General features: G+C 46.7%; 1 protein-coding gene across 3 annotated transcripts in view; it reads left to right on the top strand.

The window, feature by feature from the left end:
- Positions 1-17,735, top strand: part of SEPTIN2 (septin 2) — a 34,147-nt gene extending 16,412 nt beyond the window's left edge. For all 3 annotated transcript variants that reach the window (XM_035006689.1, XM_035006690.1, XM_035006691.1), the window contains exons 4-13: positions 2,152-2,238; positions 3,562-3,685; positions 4,562-4,696; positions 4,840-4,957; positions 8,569-8,670; positions 9,063-9,208; positions 10,746-10,829; positions 12,262-12,319; positions 13,877-13,979; positions 15,630-17,735. In XM_035006689.1, the coding sequence (XP_034862580.1) occupies positions 2,152-2,238; positions 3,562-3,685; positions 4,562-4,696; positions 4,840-4,957; positions 8,569-8,670; positions 9,063-9,208; positions 10,746-10,829; positions 12,262-12,319; positions 13,877-13,978 (956 nt within the window). In that variant the 3' untranslated portion in view covers position 13,979; positions 15,630-17,735. The remainder of the gene's footprint in view (positions 1-2,151; positions 2,239-3,561; positions 3,686-4,561; positions 4,697-4,839; positions 4,958-8,568; positions 8,671-9,062; positions 9,209-10,745; positions 10,830-12,261; positions 12,320-13,876; positions 13,980-15,629) is intronic.
- Positions 17,736-19,229: the final 1,494 nt, after the last annotated feature.

Below are 19,229 nucleotides of genomic sequence, written 5' to 3'. Positions count from 1 at the left end.
GCTCTGGGGACCACTTAGGATGCTGCCCTTCAGGGGCCCTCCGAAATGACCCTGTTGCACTGTTTGAGAAAGCACTTTGTTGTATTGGTTAAAATTGAAAAGTAAATGTGAAGGGGACCAGCCCCGCAGGTTAGAGAGGTTTTTTTTTGTTTTTGTTTTTACTGGTATTCCTGGCTTGGCCTGCGTTTGGGGGGTGGGGGAGTTTAGCCTCGGTTTTAAGGTTTTAATCAGAAGCTTCTGGGACCAATTGCCTGACGGGATTTCAGAAGGCTGTTGTAAAATGTAGTTCACCTTTGTCACCTACACATATTTTTCATATGGTGGCGCCACCTTGTGCCTGATGCTGTGTATTTCTCCCTGATCGGTAAAAACATGAGCCATTTTGTAAACCCTGAGTGCCTCCCATCCCAGTCCGCCTTTGCTGTCACCACTCATACAGGACTGCTACATAAGGCTGCTGAGCCTGGTGTGTTCTGTGCAGTGGGACTTGAGTTCCTGTGTCCCCTGGGTAAAGGCGCCTGAGAAACTCCCGTGGGACAGAGGTGCTAATGAACATGGAATCACAGAGCTAGCCACTCAAAGATATTCAGCCCAAAAGTGGCATCATGTTCTGAGTTAATGAGTTAATTATTTATAGATGTTGCCTGAAAGCCATTCCAAGTGAAGATATTTCTACCCTTTAAATGAAGATTCATAATTTAGAATCAGCCATTGGAATATTAACTGCTTTTTTTCAAAAAAGCTGTCGCTACTCAAGACACCTCGGCTGAGGGGTCTTCTGTGCCCCAGTCCCTTTCAGCTTGATTACCTAGAGCTGTCACCATTTTGTTGGTGACAGAGTGACTTTGCTTACTTGTCCTCTCCCCCACTGTACTGCCAGGTACATGGAAGTAGGGATTTGGCTCTGTCCCGGAGCCTGGACTGTGCCAGGCACACAAAAGGTCGGAGCACTTACTGGTAAAATTCCCTCATTAGTGATAAAAACGTTAAGAGGACATTGCTAGGCAGTTTATTAAAAGGATAATTTGATGTGCTCTTATTGGACATGTTCAACATGTAATTCTGGTTTTGTCCTTTTGACCTTTCCATGTGAAAATTTTAATCTAATTAAAGTATAGTCCTAATTTTGTATGTTTATACATTTCAAATTCACTCGTTCTTCATTTTCCCAGAAATAATGATTTTTAAAACAGATGTGTGCCCCTTGCACATGCTGCACAGGACTGAGCAGAGGGAGGTTCAGACCGAGATGCCCAGGGGACAGTCAGGCACTCAGTTCAGAAGCACTTCTCCGTGCAGAACTTGGCCTTAGTTGATGGCCTGCAGTGAGATGGTGGAATCTCTACATGCTTCCTTGGAACGTAAAATTTAACTTCGCTATCTTGAATTTTCCTTGAAGTTAAGTTTCAAATACTCAGAATACAAATGTTACAGAATTCAAAACATTCAGAATTCAAGTATGATAGTAGTTGAGGAAGATTTTTAATTCATTACATGCTCGAATGAGTATGTGTTGTCTTTATTGGTCATACCACACTCAACAGTGTGAGTGGGCAGGTTGCCTGACATGAGACGTTTGCCAGTGGTGGGGCATGGGATGTATGAAAGCAAGAAAGGGGTAGAGGTGGCCTGCTCCTGCCCTGGTGACAGGAGGGAGCGATTGCAGACTACAGTGCAGCCTTGGGCATCTGTTCTGTTTCTGTTTCCCACGGCTTGGCAAGCCAGAGTGCTGTTGACATTGTTTGATAGATGTGTTCAGTTTTCTGAAAATGTGGTAGCTTTGACAATGAGCAAAAATCATAACTGAAAACCTACTTTGCATTCTGTTTATCAAAAAATAAAGACCCACCACTAAAGTCCATCCCACACATTTGGAAGAGCTAAGAGCGTGTTTCTGATCTTACTTTGTGGGGATTCTGGAGACTCACAGACCTGGATTCAAATCAAGGGCCTGCTCTGGATAGGTCTCCAAGCAGAGGCACCCATTTCCCCATCAATGAAATGGGGAGAGTCGCACCAAAGTGGTAGTGGATTCAAATGGAGTACAGACGAAGATGTGTGTGAGGTACTTAACCCAGTGCCATGTAAATGCAGTAGATTACCCATGTCATACGGGATCATGTCGTGACAGTGTTTTCATTTCACTTAAAGGTGAATCGGGGCTAGGAAAATCAACTCTCATAAACAGCCTGTTCCTGACTGATCTCTACCCAGAAAGAATCATACCTGGAGCTGCAGGTACAAAAAGCCCCCGTACTACTGTAAGTGCAGTTCTCTACATGGAAGCGGCTGAGAGCACATAGTAGATATTTTTGTCTCAGCCTTGTGGTTTTGTTCTGCTTTAAACACAAGGACCGTGTTCTTTCAGTCGGGAAAGGTGCTACACCTGAAGCCCTTGGATCTTGTTTGTTTACTGAGCGTGAATCCACAGGTCCATCCTCTCCCGAGTTGGTGTTCTTTTACTGTAGAAGTGTAGGAAACAGTTTCTGCCTAGATTATATGTTTGATGGGAGGGTCAAGGGAAAATGTTTTCTCATGAAGAGAGTTCTCTAAGTAGCCGACAACTGTGGGAATAGGTGTGTACTCTCCTTGCATATTGTGGGAGCGTTGTGGGTTAGCACGCAGCACCTAGGACTCGGGCTGCCACACCTGGGACATAGAGCCCTCTCATAAATATCTCTGAATTCAGTATTTAAACAAATTCCTAAATTGTTCTCTTTGCCTCAGCAACAGAAGTCATAATTTTCAATATTGGCATTTTAACCATCCCGAGCTGCTGTTTTACTTTAGCTGCCCGGTTTCCGTGCCAACTCAGGGACCGTTTTTACATGGTCCTTGTGTTACCTCTGAAAACCTTCCTCCAGGAGGGGTAATGAAGTTCTAAGTCATTTATTAATTAGAAACTAACAGGTCATCTCTTCTCTTTGAAAACTGGGTTAATTTTTTTTTTTTTTTAATTTATGAAACTTTTGTTTTTCACAGACAGTCAAATAAAATGTCATTAAGGTTAGGGGATGTGTAGGCTTCTCAAATTTCTGAAGTGATGCTATTTTTTTTTCTTTAAACAAAATGTAACGTAAGGGAGGTTCCACACCAAAGTTCATTATAGTTGATTGTTAGCAGAAGATTGGCATTCCAGTTTTCATTACAGAATCAGAAACTATATCTTTAGTTTTAAACTCTATTCCATACATGTATTACTCTTTTCTCTGTTTTTAAATCTTTTTTATTTGGCTTCAATTTTTTGAGTAGATACATCTTTACTTCACCAAATCTGTCTTCCCCTCGCTCCAGTCTGCTATTGATAATATCCTGTGAGTTTTCAGTTTCAATGAAGCTTCCAGAAAGTGGTCACTTTTCTGTTCAGAGAGTTGCTGCTATTCTTTTCTTCGATCTCCTGTTGAGTTCGTAGGTGTTCAGAATGGTTTGATCCCTATCCAGCTGAATTCCTGGGACCAGGCGAAATTTAGGTCTCCTACTCCTCTGCCATCTTGCTCCTCCCCCCCGAAAACTGGGTTAATTTTTAAGTACGTTTTCTCATTAAGTTTGTTTCTTTTCTAGAGAAAATTGAAAGAACTGTCCAGATTGAGGCTTCGACTGTGGAGATTGAGGAGCGAGGGGTCAAGCTGCGCCTGACAGTGGTGGACACACCTGGCTATGGGGATGCCATCAACTGCAGGGATTGGTACGCCCCTCGGGGACGCACAGCCCCAGAAGTGCTTACGGTTATTTGAATGTATTCACATTCACAGTGTTAGAGTGATGATTGGGTTTGAGGTAGCTGTGTGTAATAAAACGGTGAAACACTTTAAAGTGCACTGATTATAACATTTTAAATGAGGAATTTCACGAAGAATGAGTATTTTTTCTGTAACAGCCAAGCATTCATCAACTGCTAGCATAAATGAAACCCCTGGATCTGAATGAACCCTGGCCAGTGGAGAAGATTGTGATGTAGACCTTCCTCTTAGAGACTCGATTCTTGGCTTCGTTAGCACAGATACAGACAGCTGCAGGTAGAAGAGCACTGCGTCCCCGTACCCTGTGGCAAGGGCCGCATCCATGGTAGAAGTGGTGGGCTCCAGTCTCGTGGGGTGTAAAGCCCCAGCTTGCCAGCACCTGAGGAGGAAGGGTGAGGCCAGGGAAGCAGGGGGAGGCTCTCCCACCTCCTTCCTTCCTCGGGAGTCTCTCCCTGCCCTGCCTTGCTCTTTGCATCGTGCAGCAGTGGTTTACATTTTCACACACTGTCCCGTCCTCTGCGCACAGTCCTTGTGAGAGCTGGCAGCCCTCTGTCTGCTCAGTCACCTCAGGTTCTTTCAACGGTTCTTTTCAGGCCTTTGACACCCACCCCCCACAGCACTTGAGGGAAATTGTGCTTGGCACACTTTCCAGAAACCTCCGTCTTGCCAAATGTAGGAGTCTGTTTTCCAGTCCCATCTTATAACTGAGTTTCAAATTATATTTGGTAGAGGGGCAGGGAAGAAAAAGACTTGTTTTGTCTTTAAAGTTAGGGAGTGCCTGCCTTTTGTATCCCACTGTTACCAATATTTATGTTTCTCAGTTTTAAGACCATCATCTCCTACATCGATGAGCAGTTTGAACGGTACCTGCATGATGAGAGTGGTTTGAATAGGCGGCACATCATCGATAACAGGGTGCACTGCTGCTTTTACTTTATCTCACCCTTTGGACATGGGTAAGTGGACCCCACCATAGAAACCAAGTCCTTAGAATTTCCTTTCTACTTGCTAGGTTGACAGCTTCCCCCAAGTTGCATATTTTCATACAAGAAGTGAGATAATTTTGAGAGAACAGAAATGTGTGTTTCATTCCCTTCAGACTTAAGCCTTTAGACGTCGCATTTATGAAAGCGATACACAATAAGGTGAACATTGTGCCTGTCATTGCCAAAGCCGACACCCTCACCCTGAAGGAACGGGAGCGCTTGAAGAAAAGGGTATGTGTTTTTTACTCAGGGTAGCTGAGGGCCGGGCGCCTGGGAAAGAGTGGACGTGTGTCTGAGATACGGGGGAGCAGGTGGGAGGAGTCTGATAGTTTTTAAGGAACACCTAACACTTGTAGACTTTTAATATTCTAACTGCTGTCAAGTTCTTATTCTTTGTAATTCACCGTACATGAAAACGCCCTCAGTGAATAGAAGGGACGCCATGTGCTAGGTGAGTGATAGGAGTGTGGAAGTGTGATCTTCTCTATGAAGTTCTGTTAAGTTTATCTAAACGTTTTACTGTAAACAGTCCGTTTAGGAATAGGTTTTAATTGTCATCGTCTGGTATTGTGACTGTTTAAAGGGCCTCTGTTTTGGCCATTAAGAGGTTGCCTTGCAGTTGTCCATCCGCCAGCCCATGTACCCCTCTCCTCCCAGCAGCCCTGTGCTGGTTGTTGGACTCTGGTGCCTTTTCCTGTGTTATCTGAAAAGCCTCTTTGTGGACTCTTTGGTATATATTTTTTAATTAAATGCCTGTTTGTATTTGTATGCTTATTAAGAAAGTCCAAGCTCATATGCTAAATTCTACAAATAAAAGTTCTTTCTTTTGTTTTTTTGAGAGAGAGGACAGGGGTGTGGGTGGGGACAGAGGGAGGGAGAGAGAGAATGCCAAGCAGGCCCCACACCCAGCGTGGAACCCAAAGCGGGGCTCGATCCCACAACCTTGAGATCATGACCTGGGCCAAAACCCAAGAGTCTGACACTTAACAGACTAAGCCACCCGGGCACCCCAAAAGTTCTTTTAATTATCCATAAAAGGAGTTGTTGTAACAGTTGCATACTTACCCTTCCAGAGCATAGTCTGTTTATGTTTTTGTTTTTATAGGATGGGACCATGGCATACATATATTATTCTGCCATTTGACTTTATAAAAATTCCCAGCACACACAGAAAACACTCCCCCGAACCCTTATACAGCTCAGAGCAACACACACACACACACACACACACTCAGGTACACTACCAGCACACAAAATATTTCTTCAGTGTGTTTTTTGGTCCTCGCACCGCCACCCCTTAATCCCTGGCATCAGGGATCTTTGCTTAGCTCCCTCGTGTCTTCCAGGAGTCTAGAACGGTACCTGGCGCAGAGTGGGCACATGTCTGCCTCCTCAGAACTGTTCAAGTCAGATTCTTAGACGGGAAACTGATGGGCGTTTTAAGTGTTGAAAGATGGGCATTTCAAGTTTGAATTTCCTTCAAAACAAGTTTGTAACACCTTATATTCCCAAAGCAGTGTGAGCTTGCTCCGCTTTTTGCCCCCCTGGAACCGTCCTGGATGTCACCAGTTTTTCTAAAGTGTCTCCCATCTGAGACACGGGAAGTGTTTTCTGGTTTCCATGTTTTTAGACCTAGTTTTGATTTCTGTGTTTTCACGTTTTTCTTGATGTCTTCTGTCACGGCTGAGTTTTTCATTTCTACCATGCATACATGTTTGTCAGCCCTTTCCTCTGTTGTCTCAGTGCTTGCCAGTCTTTTAGGAAATATCCGGGCCTTTGGGAGAGCCACTAAAAGGTTTGGCACGTTTATGCTTAAGGGTACGTATTTTAGTAACGCCCACTTAAGGGAACTCCAGCTTTTCTAATAAAGAATGTTACACCGGATTCCAGAAAGGTAGGGAAGCGGGGTCAGAGTTAGAATGTTGTGTCCACCCATCTCTAATCCTGTGTCCAGAACACTAGGGCTCGATTTCAAAATCTGAGATGAAGTGAAATCCCGTTTTGCCCTTGGTGCTTTCATCTTGGGCCTTCCTAATCCTTCTCTTGATCTGGTTTCTCCCTTCCACCTCCTGGTATCCCCCACTCCCTGATCTAGAAGAACCTCTGGCAGACCTGCTTTAGTCTTCCACTTTCAGGTGTCGTTTCCTAACCTTTCCTTTATCTCAAACTCTGGCTCCCCGTCGGCCAGCAGCAGTTGTCCTGTCTAGGGCTTGGCCAGCGAGCCGTCCACCAGCCTTGGGCCTCAGCAGCAGGGTTTGCTGTGCTTTCAGAAGATTTGTCTTACTGCCTGTTTTATCACCTGTCTTCCTAACCCCTGAATGTCGGCACTGGTTAACATTGTTTTGATCATATCATACCTCCTGTGGCTTCTGCTTTTCCCTTCTGAGAATCTTTTTCATGTGACTTCTGTGTGTAAACGAGTCTCTTCTTCCCCTGCTCCTGAGCTTGCCTCCCAGCTTCCCTGGCTCTGTACCTGAGCCCACCTCTGGTGCAGTTGCCCAGAGAAATGTGTGATTGTTGTTGATTCACCACTTTCTTTTTCCTCTTTTCCAATTCAGAATAGCCTATTTATTACATATTTCTCAACTCGATTCTCATCCTCAGTGTAAGCACCGTCCTGATGGGGCCAGCAGGGATGGATAATGGGCAGGCAGGAAAGGGGAAGAGATGCAGCAGGTTCGTGCTTCCTGCCTAACTTCTCCCACCGGTGTGAGATAGTTACTCTGCCTCCGCTAGGAATGAGGTTCCTAGCGGACACTGAAAGGACATTGCGAAGAGAGAGAAAGACGTCTTCCTGAATCCTGAATTAGTGCAGACCGTGTGTTAAGTTCGAGGTCTTTGATCATAAAGGCCTGAGGGTTCCCATTAAGAACATCCATTACCAGGGGGCGCCTGGGTGGCTCAGTCGTTAAGCGTCTGCCTTCGGCTCAGGTCATGATCCCAGGGTCCTGGGATTGAGCCCCACGTCTGGCTCCCTGCTCCGCGGGAAGCCTGCTTCTCCCTCTCCCCCTGCTTGTGTTCCCTCTCTCGCTGTGTCTCTCTGTCAAATAAATAAATAAAATCTTTAAAAAAAAAAAAAAAGAACATCCATTACCAGATTACCAGATTAGGGTTTAAAGTAGGGATATTTCTGCCGACTTGGCGTTTGTGCTTGGCCCTTGCAGCCCAGGACCCCACAGGAGAGTAAGTGGCGCTCTAGCCTGCCTGTACCTGCTGGAGTGCCCAGCAAAGAGGACGTTCTGTCCTCTCTAGGCCACTCTGCAACCTGGTTGGTGGAGTGTGTGATTCTCCTGCTTGTTGCCTCTTGAATAAAATCCAGAGCCCAGCCTGGCATTCAGGCAACTCTCTACTTGTCCCTCTGGCTTAACCCAACTGGAAGGCTTACTTCCCAGCCATCCTGGATTTCTTATTATTCCCGAAACATACCCTGGGTGTCCTCTCTTCAGAGCCTTAAACAAGATTATTCCCCCACGTGCCCCTCACTCCGGTTCGCCCCTTCGGGCGACACTTGAGCTCTTCTGGTGCCCGCAGCGCCTGGCCGTGCCGCTCCTGGGGCACGTGTGGCTCTGGGGCTGGCTGTGGTGTGTGACTTCCTCTTAGCTGCTGTAGGGCCCTGCTGCTCTATATGCCAAAGCCGGGGCATTACTATTCACTCTGGACAGAGGACCGCTCAAAAGGCAAGCATAAATACTGCTCCAACGGTTTATAAAATTATTTGGAAATCACTAATCACTTTAATTATGTATTGACGGTTAGATAATTCTGATATGTTTTTAATAGTTAGATTTGATTGAAATGTCATGTGGCTTGGTAAAATTGCTCCTGGTTTGTCATTCTTTCAGATTCTGGATGAAATTGAAGAACATAGCATCAAAATCTATCACTTACCTGATGCAGAATCTGATGAAGATGAGGATTTTAAAGAGCAGACTAGACTTCTCAAGGTAAGTGCGCGCTCCAGGTGCCCAACACAAGTCACTCCTGTTCCCGGTCATCAGCGCCATGGAAGGAGTTGACAAAGGGCCACATCCTGAAAGGCTGGCCTTTGACACATTGTCCGGTAGATTCAGTTACAATAATATTTTTACTTTAAATATATTTTGACATAGCTGTCACCTAGGTTTAGAAACCTTACTCTGGGTTTAATTTGTTTCATATAATTTTTCCCATGTGGAAAATACATGCCACTTCTGAGTAAAATGTTTTATACCATTAGTTGGCCAAGGAAGCACGTAGTAAGCAGCAGTGTGCTCAGTCTGTGCCTGTGTTCTTATGTTCACAGTGGAAGTTGGGGTTCCCTGTGTGGAGCCTCTCCACCTGGTGTGTCTCTTTCTAGGCCAGTATCCCATTCTCTGTGGTTGGATCCAATCAGTTGATTGAAGCCAAGGGCAAGAAGGTCAGAGGCCGCCTCTACCCATGGGGCGTTGTGGAGGTGGAGAACCCAGAGCACAATGACTTTCTGAAGCTGCGGACGATGCTCATGTAAGACCCCCGTGCATCCCTGTGGGCAGTACCTAGCACAGGGAGTGGAGCTTTTAGACTGCGGGGTGTGCAGGGGGAGCCGCCGCAGCCTGTTGTGCAAGGCCCTCCCCAGGGGCTCTCTGGGACTCAGGCTGCGGAACCAGCCTGTCCCTCTCGAGGCCGAGTGCTTAGCACACCCTCCTCCCTAGTCTCCCAGCTCTCTTGATGCTGAAAGTAGACCACATGTACACTGTGGAATGGCCGCACCAGACATGGGACGCCTCATGCTCTGGGAGCAGATACTCAGGGTGGCTGCACAGCGGCTTCTCCACTCTCGGCTGAAACACGCTACCACTCCAGGTCCACCCCGGGCAGCGCTGAGGTTCTTCAGTGCATTCTTAGCCCCTGCCACAGGCCTGACTACAAAAGCAGAAGTTTTCCCTCTAAAAAGAAAGTTCACAGTTAGGGACAGCAGTTGTTGTTCTTGAATCAGGAGGCTAGAACAAAGAGTGCTGCTAAAATCGAAGACCCTTAACTCCATCAGAGAGTGGAGGATCTAGGCAAGTTTTGAGTAACTAAAAATTGATTAAAACGACCAAGCTTTGGGCGCCTGGGTGGCTCTCGGTTGAGTGACTGCCTTAGGCTCAGGTCATGATCCTGGAGTCCCGGGATCGAGTCCTGCATCGGGCTCCCTGCTCGGCGGGGAGTCTGCTTCTCCCTCTGACCCTCCTCCCTCTCATGCTCTCTGTCTCTCATTCTCTCTCTCTCAAATAAATAAATAAAATCTTTAAAAATAAATAAATAAATAAATAAATAAATAAAACAACCAAGCTTCATCAGACGTAATTCAGTCACCACGTGGGAAGCTCAGGACGGGTCCTTATGGCCGCGCGGCTCTGGTGGAGGCTGCAGATGGAGCCCTCCTGTGAGCTGTGTTTCTTTCGAGTGAGGGAGAGCATGCCAGCACTCCGTCTGTTCCCCTGCATTCTGTGCAGACAGGAATGCGTTATCTTTACTCATTCTTGACTGCTTAAGTGTTTGAAAAAGCTGAGCCAAGAAAATTATGGATGTTTTCTGAGATGATTAGAAGAGTCAAAGTCCTATTTCTAGTTTATTCAAAATAGTAATACTTAGTTGTATGGTTTTTTCCATAGCTTAAACTAATCAACTCCTTAAACTTGAGAAGTCAGGAATAATTGAATTACATGTTTTCCATATGTTCTTTTAGAACAGTATGTTCTGTTTCAGACTTGCCTGCCTAAAAGGATCCGCTAAAATTTGTACCTCTGTGCACTGGTGGTGGTCTCCTGCAGAGCTTGGCAGGGCCAGTAGGAGAGGCCCATGGAAGGGTCTCTTCCCCGGCTCTGTGGGTGTGCTTCTGCTTGTTTGTGGTGGGGGAGAGGAGCACCTCCACAGCTTCAGCCCTGTATCCCAAACTCCAGCAACGTTGTGTACAGTTCAGCAAGTAACAAGTAGCTCAAACGACCGATGGTTGGTGCTTCTCCCTGCGGTCGGCTCCCACACGCAGCTGGCCTTGCTGTGCCCTTCTGTCTTTCAGCACCCACATGCAGGATCTCCAGGAGGTGACCCAGGACCTTCACTATGAAAACTTCCGTTCCGAGAGGCTCAAAAGAGGCGGCAGGTTGTTGCCCCCACCTCATGTTGTCCCCCTCTGTCCACATTGTGTCACAGAGCTACACTGTCCCCCCTTCTACCTGTCCTGCTGGGCCTTCCTGACTCTAAGCAACATGATTTGGTTTCCTACTCAGAAACCATTACCAGGTGTTTGTTGCTAATGGCATTGTAGCTTGCTTTTTCTAACCTGTCAAAAGTAACTTGAACCATCTGCACGCAAAGAACAGCTTTAAGTGGAAGGACCAGAGACTGGTCTTAAGAGCATCACTCTGTCAATAAATGAGGACATAACTTACCTGCCATTAAGAAAGGCAGCTCCACTCCTCAAAAATGCACGCAGTGCCCTCCCCTTTCCTCTTTCACCATCGCAATAGATTTTATTTGAGATCTGTGTTTTGTGACCTGATTTATGTCTGCTTGCACCACATTTCTGCTTAGCTTAGGTATCAAGTGATCCACATCATTTATAATAAGAATTTTCTGTACAGCAGTTGCTCCCACACTCCTGATCTACTCCAGTGGGTGTGGGTGCCTGGAACTGAGGAGCGTGCGGAACTTTATACACACACCCCTGTTTCCTGTACATACATCTGTGATAAGGTTTAATTTCTAATCCGGGGACAGGTGAGGGGTTAACAACAACAGCAGCAATAAAATGAAACCATTACAGCCATATGCTACAATCAGAGTTATGTGCATGTGGTCTGTGTGTCTCTCAGAATCTCTTCTTGCCCTGTACTCACCCCTCTTCCTGTGAGGATGCCCCTGTGGGGAGGGACGGAGGCGCCGGGGTGCAGCACTGGGCTATCGCCGACCTGACGGCTCCTGAGGATCACGTGCCTCTGGACCACAGCCGAGTGCGGGCCACTGAACCCGCAGATAAGGGGGGGTGGCTGTGTTGTAGTTTATTAAAATATTCACATTTTTGAAATCTGGTGGATTTGTGTATATATACAGGGTGTATGTTAAGGTTTGCTTTTTTGTGTTACTTACCTGGGGACCAGATACTAAGTAAGGTTTTAGAGGCCAGTGAGGAAGCCAAGTGTGCGCTTGTGAAGAGCTGCGTCCTCACTGCTCAGTGGGCCTCCCCCGCCAGCCCCCTCGGCCTGTACGCTCGGGCCCTGCTCCTTGTTCAAGTGTCCCTGTCACAGTCTGTGTCCATTAAGACCTGTCCATCCTCCTGATGGCAGCACCTACTCCTCGAGTAAGTGAAGACCAGAGTGTCCCACCCCCACTTGGAGTTAGAGAAGTTTCTAAAATTCACCATCTCGTGCTGTGTTTTTTTCATCTTATTCATTTCATTATTCATTCATGTTAGTCAGAAAAGTGATAAACAGGTAATTTTAAATACTTTTCTCAGAAATGTAAAGTGAAATTTTACTTTGGCAACTTGTCATCAGAAATAACCAACTAAATTTGTAATTTCTTTCAACTCTTAGAAAAGTGGAAAGCGAGGACATGAATAAAGACCAGATCCTGTTGGAGAAGGAAGCAGAGGTAGGTAGAGGAGGATATTGTTGGTGTACATCCACAGATCATTACAGTTTTCCTTCCTTATTTTTTTAAGAAGGAATATATTACACATAATCTCTTTTATTGTGTGTATATCTCTGTGTAGTATGGATATTGCTTTACATGTGTTATCAGTTGATCTCCAGTAGCCATTTAGTGGGAAAAACTTGGGAATAGTGCAGATTTAGTGATTTTAGTCCCTGACACTTAGTGAATTTAGTAATTTAGTAAAGTACTCAAAATTCAGTAGCTTTCCCATACATAGACAATACATATAGACAAGTTGGAAAATATAAAGAAGGAAACTGCCATTTACACCCATTAACAATTTAAGAACTCTGCAGGACTGATGGAGAAGAAACCAGAAAACTCTACTGAAAACAATTTTCAAAATTTAAATGGACACATGACTTTAGGCAGGATGCTCATTGCAAAGATCACAGTTTTCTCTAAACTGAATGCCATTCCTTCAGAGTGGTTTGGTTTGTGACGTTCTTCTAGGGGAGAGCTTGCTGAAATAGTTCCGACACTTGGTCTGAAGATGGGGGATGGAAGCACAGGGAGGCCCTGTAAAACACACACTAATGAGGGAGGGTTGGCTCCACCGCTCATAGAAATCCAGAGGGTGGGGACGACTGGGTGGCTCAGTCATTAAGCGTCTGCCCTCAGCTCAGGTCATGATCCCAGGATCCTGGGATCGAGCCCCACATCGGGCTCCCTGCTCCGCGGGAAGCCTGCTTCTCCCTCTCCCACTCCCCCTGCTTGTGTTCCCTCTCTCGCTGTCTCTCTCTCTCTGTCAAATAAATAAATCTTTAAAAAAAAGAAAAGAAATGCAGAGCATGGCATTGGCATGACGGGCTGATGAAATGCACGTCTGGAAATGGGTCCGAAGTATGGAAAAGTGTTTGGTAGAGGTGACATTGGGGTCTGTTAGAGCTGTGGAATCCAAGCATATCCAGGAAATCCTCAAACAGGCCAGCCTTTTGGAAAGAAAACTCACCTGTTTGGACAAATTAATTCAACATGGATTCAAGTATTTAAATGTCAAAAACATGGTTACTTGAAGAAAATTCAGGTAAATGTTTTATAACAACGTGCCTGGAGGCCTTTCTAAACTAGTGGAAACTGTAGTCGTGAAAACTGATGAGGGTAGCAGAGGAGGCCCATCTACCACGTGAGCAGTGGGACCTTGCTGCCCTCTAGGGAAGTCCCAGGCGCACTCCCTACCTGGTAGTGGCAGCCTTTCTCCCACCTTTTTTCCCACCTTTTAGGTTAAAAAGCATCTTGTGTTGTCTGTCTTAATTCTTCAGTTTGTTGCTAATTTCTGTTTCTTAATTGAATTGCATTTTATCATCTGCTTAGTTTTCTATTCAGTTGTTTGTTCTTTTACCGATTTATAAGTTCTCTGTGTGTTAACTCTTGGTCATGTTTTAGGAAAGCATGTAAGCTGAAATTTTAGGAATCACAAAGCACCCATAAAGAGTGTCCAGGGAGGATGGACCTTGAGAACCAATAATGTGTCCCTGTGTCCTGTGCCCGTAGCTTCGCCGCATGCAGGAGATGATCGCAAGGATGCAGGCGCAGATGCAGCTGCAGATGCAGGGTGGGGACGGCGACAGTGGGGTCCATGGGCACCATGTGTAAGGTAAAGCCTAGAAGACTGCTTTCAGATGCCTCAACTTAAGACGTCATGACAGGCACCTCCCTCTCGTCTTACTAATGTCTTACATTTTGAAGCTCTTGTGTTTAACTCCATAGCATTCAAGAAGACCAGACAGCTTCTAAAAAATGGAAGCTTCTCCTTGGTTCTGCGTGTCTCATAAACACTTTCCGTTTCTTTCTGAGTTTACAAATATAATTAATGAAGACAATTTAAATATTAAAATAACCTTTATTAGTCATGCAATTAGAAACTTATTATAGCTGAAAACAAAGAGAGCTTTGAAAGCATTATTAAAACAGATTATGCAGACCAAAGGTAAAGAGGGCGTAAAAGGGCAGATTATGCCAGGTGGGCCAGGGACCTCGAGGGGTCTGCTCACTTTCCACTCTTCGCCACAGCTCTGCTCCGCCCCATGGCAATCGGTGAGTCATGTAGATGTCTGGCCTGGTGTGTGCTGGCCTCCCTGTTTGAAGGGAATCTGCACACACCAGGGACCGTGGACCAGGAAAAAACAAATGTCTACTCCCCTCTGTCCTGGGGACAGGTGGGCATTCAGAGCTATCTAGGTGACTGCTGTCAGCACCTCCCAGAGGAAGGACGGAGAGGTAAAAAATACAGGCCAGAGGAGGAAGCAGCTACATGCGGTTGGGGCAGAGGCCCGAGGCTCCCTGGAAGAGAGATGCCTGGGGTTAGGCAGACCGAGTGGGTGCTGGCCACAGGCACAGATCTGGGGACAGGAAACTGGGGGTGCAGGTGCAGAGGTCCACTACAGGTGGGAGCCTGATTGTAGAGGCAGGAGAATGTTCGTGACAAGAGGTGATGTGGGGACATGAGTGAACTGAGGCTTAGCCGACTCGGGACAGGATTGATGAGCCAGAAGGCAGGGAGCCCTGAGCCTGGGACATCTGTGAGCAGTCTGCCACGGCAGACGCGCAGGTGATAGAGGAAGGACCTGCATGGGTGTGTGGGAGCACCGGCCACCAGAACAACACCCCTGCCCTTGTGGCTTGTGGGGAAAGGTCTGAGATATGTACGAAGCACACAAATACCCATGTTCGGTTTAGCCAGCTACTGGAACGGAAATGTCCACATAACCCACCACCTGGGCCAGAGTTGGTGGTTTACTTTCAGCTGGGTCCACACGGCACCATTGAGGATACTGTGGTGTGCCAGGGTTTGAAATCATTTGCCTGTACTCATATAGCTGGTGAAATGTCAGTACACCCAACCCCATGAGGCTGATGCTGCCTGAGCAGGCTTGGCGCCTGGGGAAAGGCCGGCGAATTAGAAAGAAACGGGACTTCTGAGCGGTGGGGCTCACTTGAGGCCGGAGGAGGTGACAGACGTTTGCTCATTTTCTCTGATCTTGATGCTTCTCTAAATTTTAAAACTTGATGAAATTATGAAGAATCTACTTTAGGTATATACAACTAATATATATTTTTGCCTACTCTGCAATTTGGTGGTGCCACCGGTTCCCAAGAGATGTTTTGATTTAGTTAACTCTGGTCGTAGGAACCAACCTTCTGCTCAGTTTGTGCCCTTTGTTATACAGAAAATGATGCTGTTAATGGTCATAGCAGTGAGTGCTGTACCACTTCCACTGACATATGTCATATTTTGTTTTTCCAGAAAATGCTTTTGCAAGATACAGAACACATTCCGCATGAGTACTACAGCTGCGTGTTTCCGAGAGATCATTGGAGGGATGCCCATCCACATTTTACAGTACCTGTGCCTGAGAATTTAATTTTTTTTTTTTTAACTTTTGATGTGTTTTGTATGAAGTACTTTCAACATTTGTATTTCGTTGCTATGTTATACTTTATATTTTGTGAGGTGAACCTTCCATTTTCATTTTTCTTCCACCTTAACTAACCACTAATGTTGGAATTGGTTTCCAGGATCAGTCAGTATGTATAATTAACGTTGAGTTTCTTTGATTTGGCTGGCCTAACTGACTAATTGTTGAGGAGCACTCTTGATTTCATTTCTGGAACATTCGGACGTAGCCAGCATGTGCCTGGGTGCTAGTGACATGGACCCAGTGATACGGAAAGATGGGCTGGCATCTATCTGTAGGGCATTGACCTCCCAGGTCACCAAGATGGAGATTCTACCTGGCTTCGCTTTGTTTTGAGCACAACACCTAAAACCAGTTTTGCTGCTATAATTCATTACTGTTAATTCATCTGCACATTTACTTTTTTACCAAGTAAAACAATAGAATTATTATCTAATATGGTATGTGTATACTAAAATAGCTCTTTTAAAAAAACAGGCAATTAGGAGCAAATTTTAAGAAGTCTTTGGATTCTGATGCTAGGTCATTTTTTAAGCTGCTCTGCAGAGAACCTGACACAAGCCACGTTTTGTAGTGTTCCCCATTGATACCGGTTGCCCTCCGCTACAGACAGCGAGCGTCCACGAGCTCCAGTTTTCATATTACAGCAGCGATTCTTACCCACGCAAACAGAGCCAATAAACGATTTTTACTCAACTAACATGAAAAGTTACTTTTTTAAGGAAAATTAATAAGTGATGTATTTAGAAACCAGTCTTTTTACGTTTTTATATGGCACCCTAATGTATTTTCTGTAACTACAGGTTTATAAGATCTGCCTGAGCAGTGAGAATCAGGGTCCTTTGGGGGGTAGCCCTCTGAAGCCAGACCTGTCCTGGGCCCTGAGGCTAATGGCCCCATGATGCCTGAATGCTGACCAGGTTGTCCTGATTCGGCTTTCCTTTAACTGGTTCTCTAAAATTTTTAATAGTTTTCTGAAAGGAGGCAAATAGCAGTAGTCATTTTTTTATGTGCAGATTGTTATCCATTTTCAGCCATCATCACGTCCTTCGTTATGTGTACTACAAACCTCCCCGTGTGTCGGGTGAGACAGAAAGACATTTCAAATCTGCACCGTGGTCTGACTGGTAGACCACCAGTCAGATCAGTCTTTTGTGCTCTGTGGCCTTGGCCCTTTCCTTCCTTCCAAGGGGTGCTGAGAGGCTCTGGGGCTTGCTTTTTTCAACATTTCTACTGACATTGGGAAAGTGGTCCCCAGAAAGTGATGGGTGAAAGGACACCTGGAGGGAGCAGGTGTTGGCTCCATGTTTTCATTTTGCTCTAACAGGAGGGGCAGAGACGCAGAAAACACTTCCCCTGGGAAGGGATGGGAAGAGTTTTTGCTTGGGCCAGACAAAATAAAGTGACGTGGTCGAAACACATTAGTCACAGAGGCGGGCTACAGACAGTACTCAGGTGTTCTTGAGAACTTTGTCTTCCCACTGTTGCATAATGGTGACTAGTCACAAGCCTTAGGTTCAGGCACAGTTGTACAGAGTTCTTACCAAGGGAAAGTGTTAAGTGACAGAGCACCTCCGTGCAAGGCCGGCTATCTGGGTTATTTTGGCACGAAGTACACTAGTAAAAGCTGTTTAAAAGGTGGAGCTGGGGTCACATGTACGTGTGGTCCCCCATATGTTTGGGTAGAACTACGAGGGCCAGCTGCCACCTGATAAGGGTTATGCAGGGTGGGTGGACCTGCACTGTCTCACTTCTACATCCCCCTCTGTTTTGCTGCCCAAATCTAAATAAATACTTTCACTTAGAGATAACTGCTTTTACTAAGAGATCATCTTTACCTATAGAAATGTATTTTGAAAACTTATTTTACACAGCAGTTTTGTATCCATTGAAACTAACCTTTTATCAATAAAGCACTATTGTTTGGCTATTAAGTGAAGAATTATTACTGGTTCTTTATGAAGGTGTGGTCTTCTTGGAAAGGTTCAAAGCCCTGCAGGACGTCTGTGCATGAAATCGGGAAGAATTACTTGCACCAATAACCTCAGTAACCCAACTTTGTATTGGCAATCCCAGCCCAGAAGAAAGAGCCTTAAAGACTAGCGAGAAATTAATGACGGGTGATCTGACCATCTACTTAAAGTGAGAGAATGTGTGCTAAAAATTAGCACTAGTAAGAGTTCAGTGATGTCTACTCATGAATTAGAAAATGGAGTGGGAAAAGGGTTCTCATTCACTGTAGCAGTAACTACTAAATACCTAGAAATACAAACGACTGGAATAGATCTAGGAAATTCTATTCTAAATATTTCTAAGAAGAGATGGCTAAGGAGAGCTCTACAATTTACTAGAGGACATTGTTTACACCTGGACTACAAGCCTGGTCTGGGTGGCTGGACAGCCCTTTGGCTGCCCCCCACCACTGAGCACCCAAGGACCCGCCACTGCTTCCTGAACCACCTTCTCTCTGGTCTCACACCCTGTACTCTCCTGTTTGGCACCAGCGGAGGCCCTGCAGCCTCCAGGGAGTCCCCGCCCCTCTTGGCCAGGCTCTCTCCCCCTGGCCCCCACTGGCCCTGCACACCTTTGTGTGTGTGTGGGCGGGGGTCCAGCCCTGAGGCGTGAGTGTCATCCCGGGAGTAGTGAAGACAGTCCTCTGGTCTCTGACGGGGCTGGGCGCCAGTTAGAGGAAAGGCCTCAAGGGAGTGATGGGGGACGTGGGAACAGGAGGTGGAGGGGCCTCTGCAAGGCTGAGCCCCTGTCCCCACGTGCCTGCCAGGCTGGCTCCCTGCTGAGCCTCAGACCCCGAGGCTGCCCCGTGGGGAGGGTCCGTTCTTTGAGCCTCCTCTTTTAGGAAATATGGTGGGTCTGGCCAAGCTCAGGAGGTGAACCTCTAGGAGGGGTCCCCTCAAGGACGAGCCCAGGTCGACCCCATTTATTCCGTTGAGGGCAGCGCGGGGCAGGACCCAGCCCAGCGGGCAAATTGGGTAGGACCTTGAAGGATGCGTCGGAGTTCACTGAACCCTTGGAAGAAGGGGTGTGTGCTCCTCGTAGTCGCGGGCCTGGGAGGCCAGGGAGTGGTGTCCATTTCCGGGTGGGAGTCCTGAGGCTAAAGGGGGGACAAGGCTGAGAGGACCGTGGGCCTCCCCCGCGTGGCCAGTCTCCACCGCAGCACAGCGTCGTTGGGCCGTCGGTGGCCTTAGGCCACGGTCCGGACGGCCCCAGGAGCGCAACGGGGGAGAGTTCGGCGGCGGGCTGGGCGAGAGCCCGCAGAAGAGCCGCGCCCGGAACTGCCGCAGACCCTGCCAGCCGAGGCCCCGCCCAGGGCCGAGCACCGTCCAACGAGGCGGTTCTCTGCTGATTGGCATTCGACTCCGCCGGTCCAGAACGCGGGCCGTACAGGCCCCGCCCCAGTGGCCCTCAGGCCA

This window comes from Mirounga leonina, unplaced genomic scaffold (assembly GCF_011800145.1).
Source record: "Mirounga leonina isolate KUSES-001 unplaced genomic scaffold, KU_Mleo_1.0 Mir_151, whole genome shotgun sequence".
NCBI classification, from domain to species: Eukaryota; Metazoa; Chordata; class Mammalia; order Carnivora; family Phocidae; genus Mirounga; species Mirounga leonina.
The sequence above is the reverse complement of the archived record's forward strand: the minus strand, read 5'-3'. Positions and strand labels throughout refer to the sequence as shown.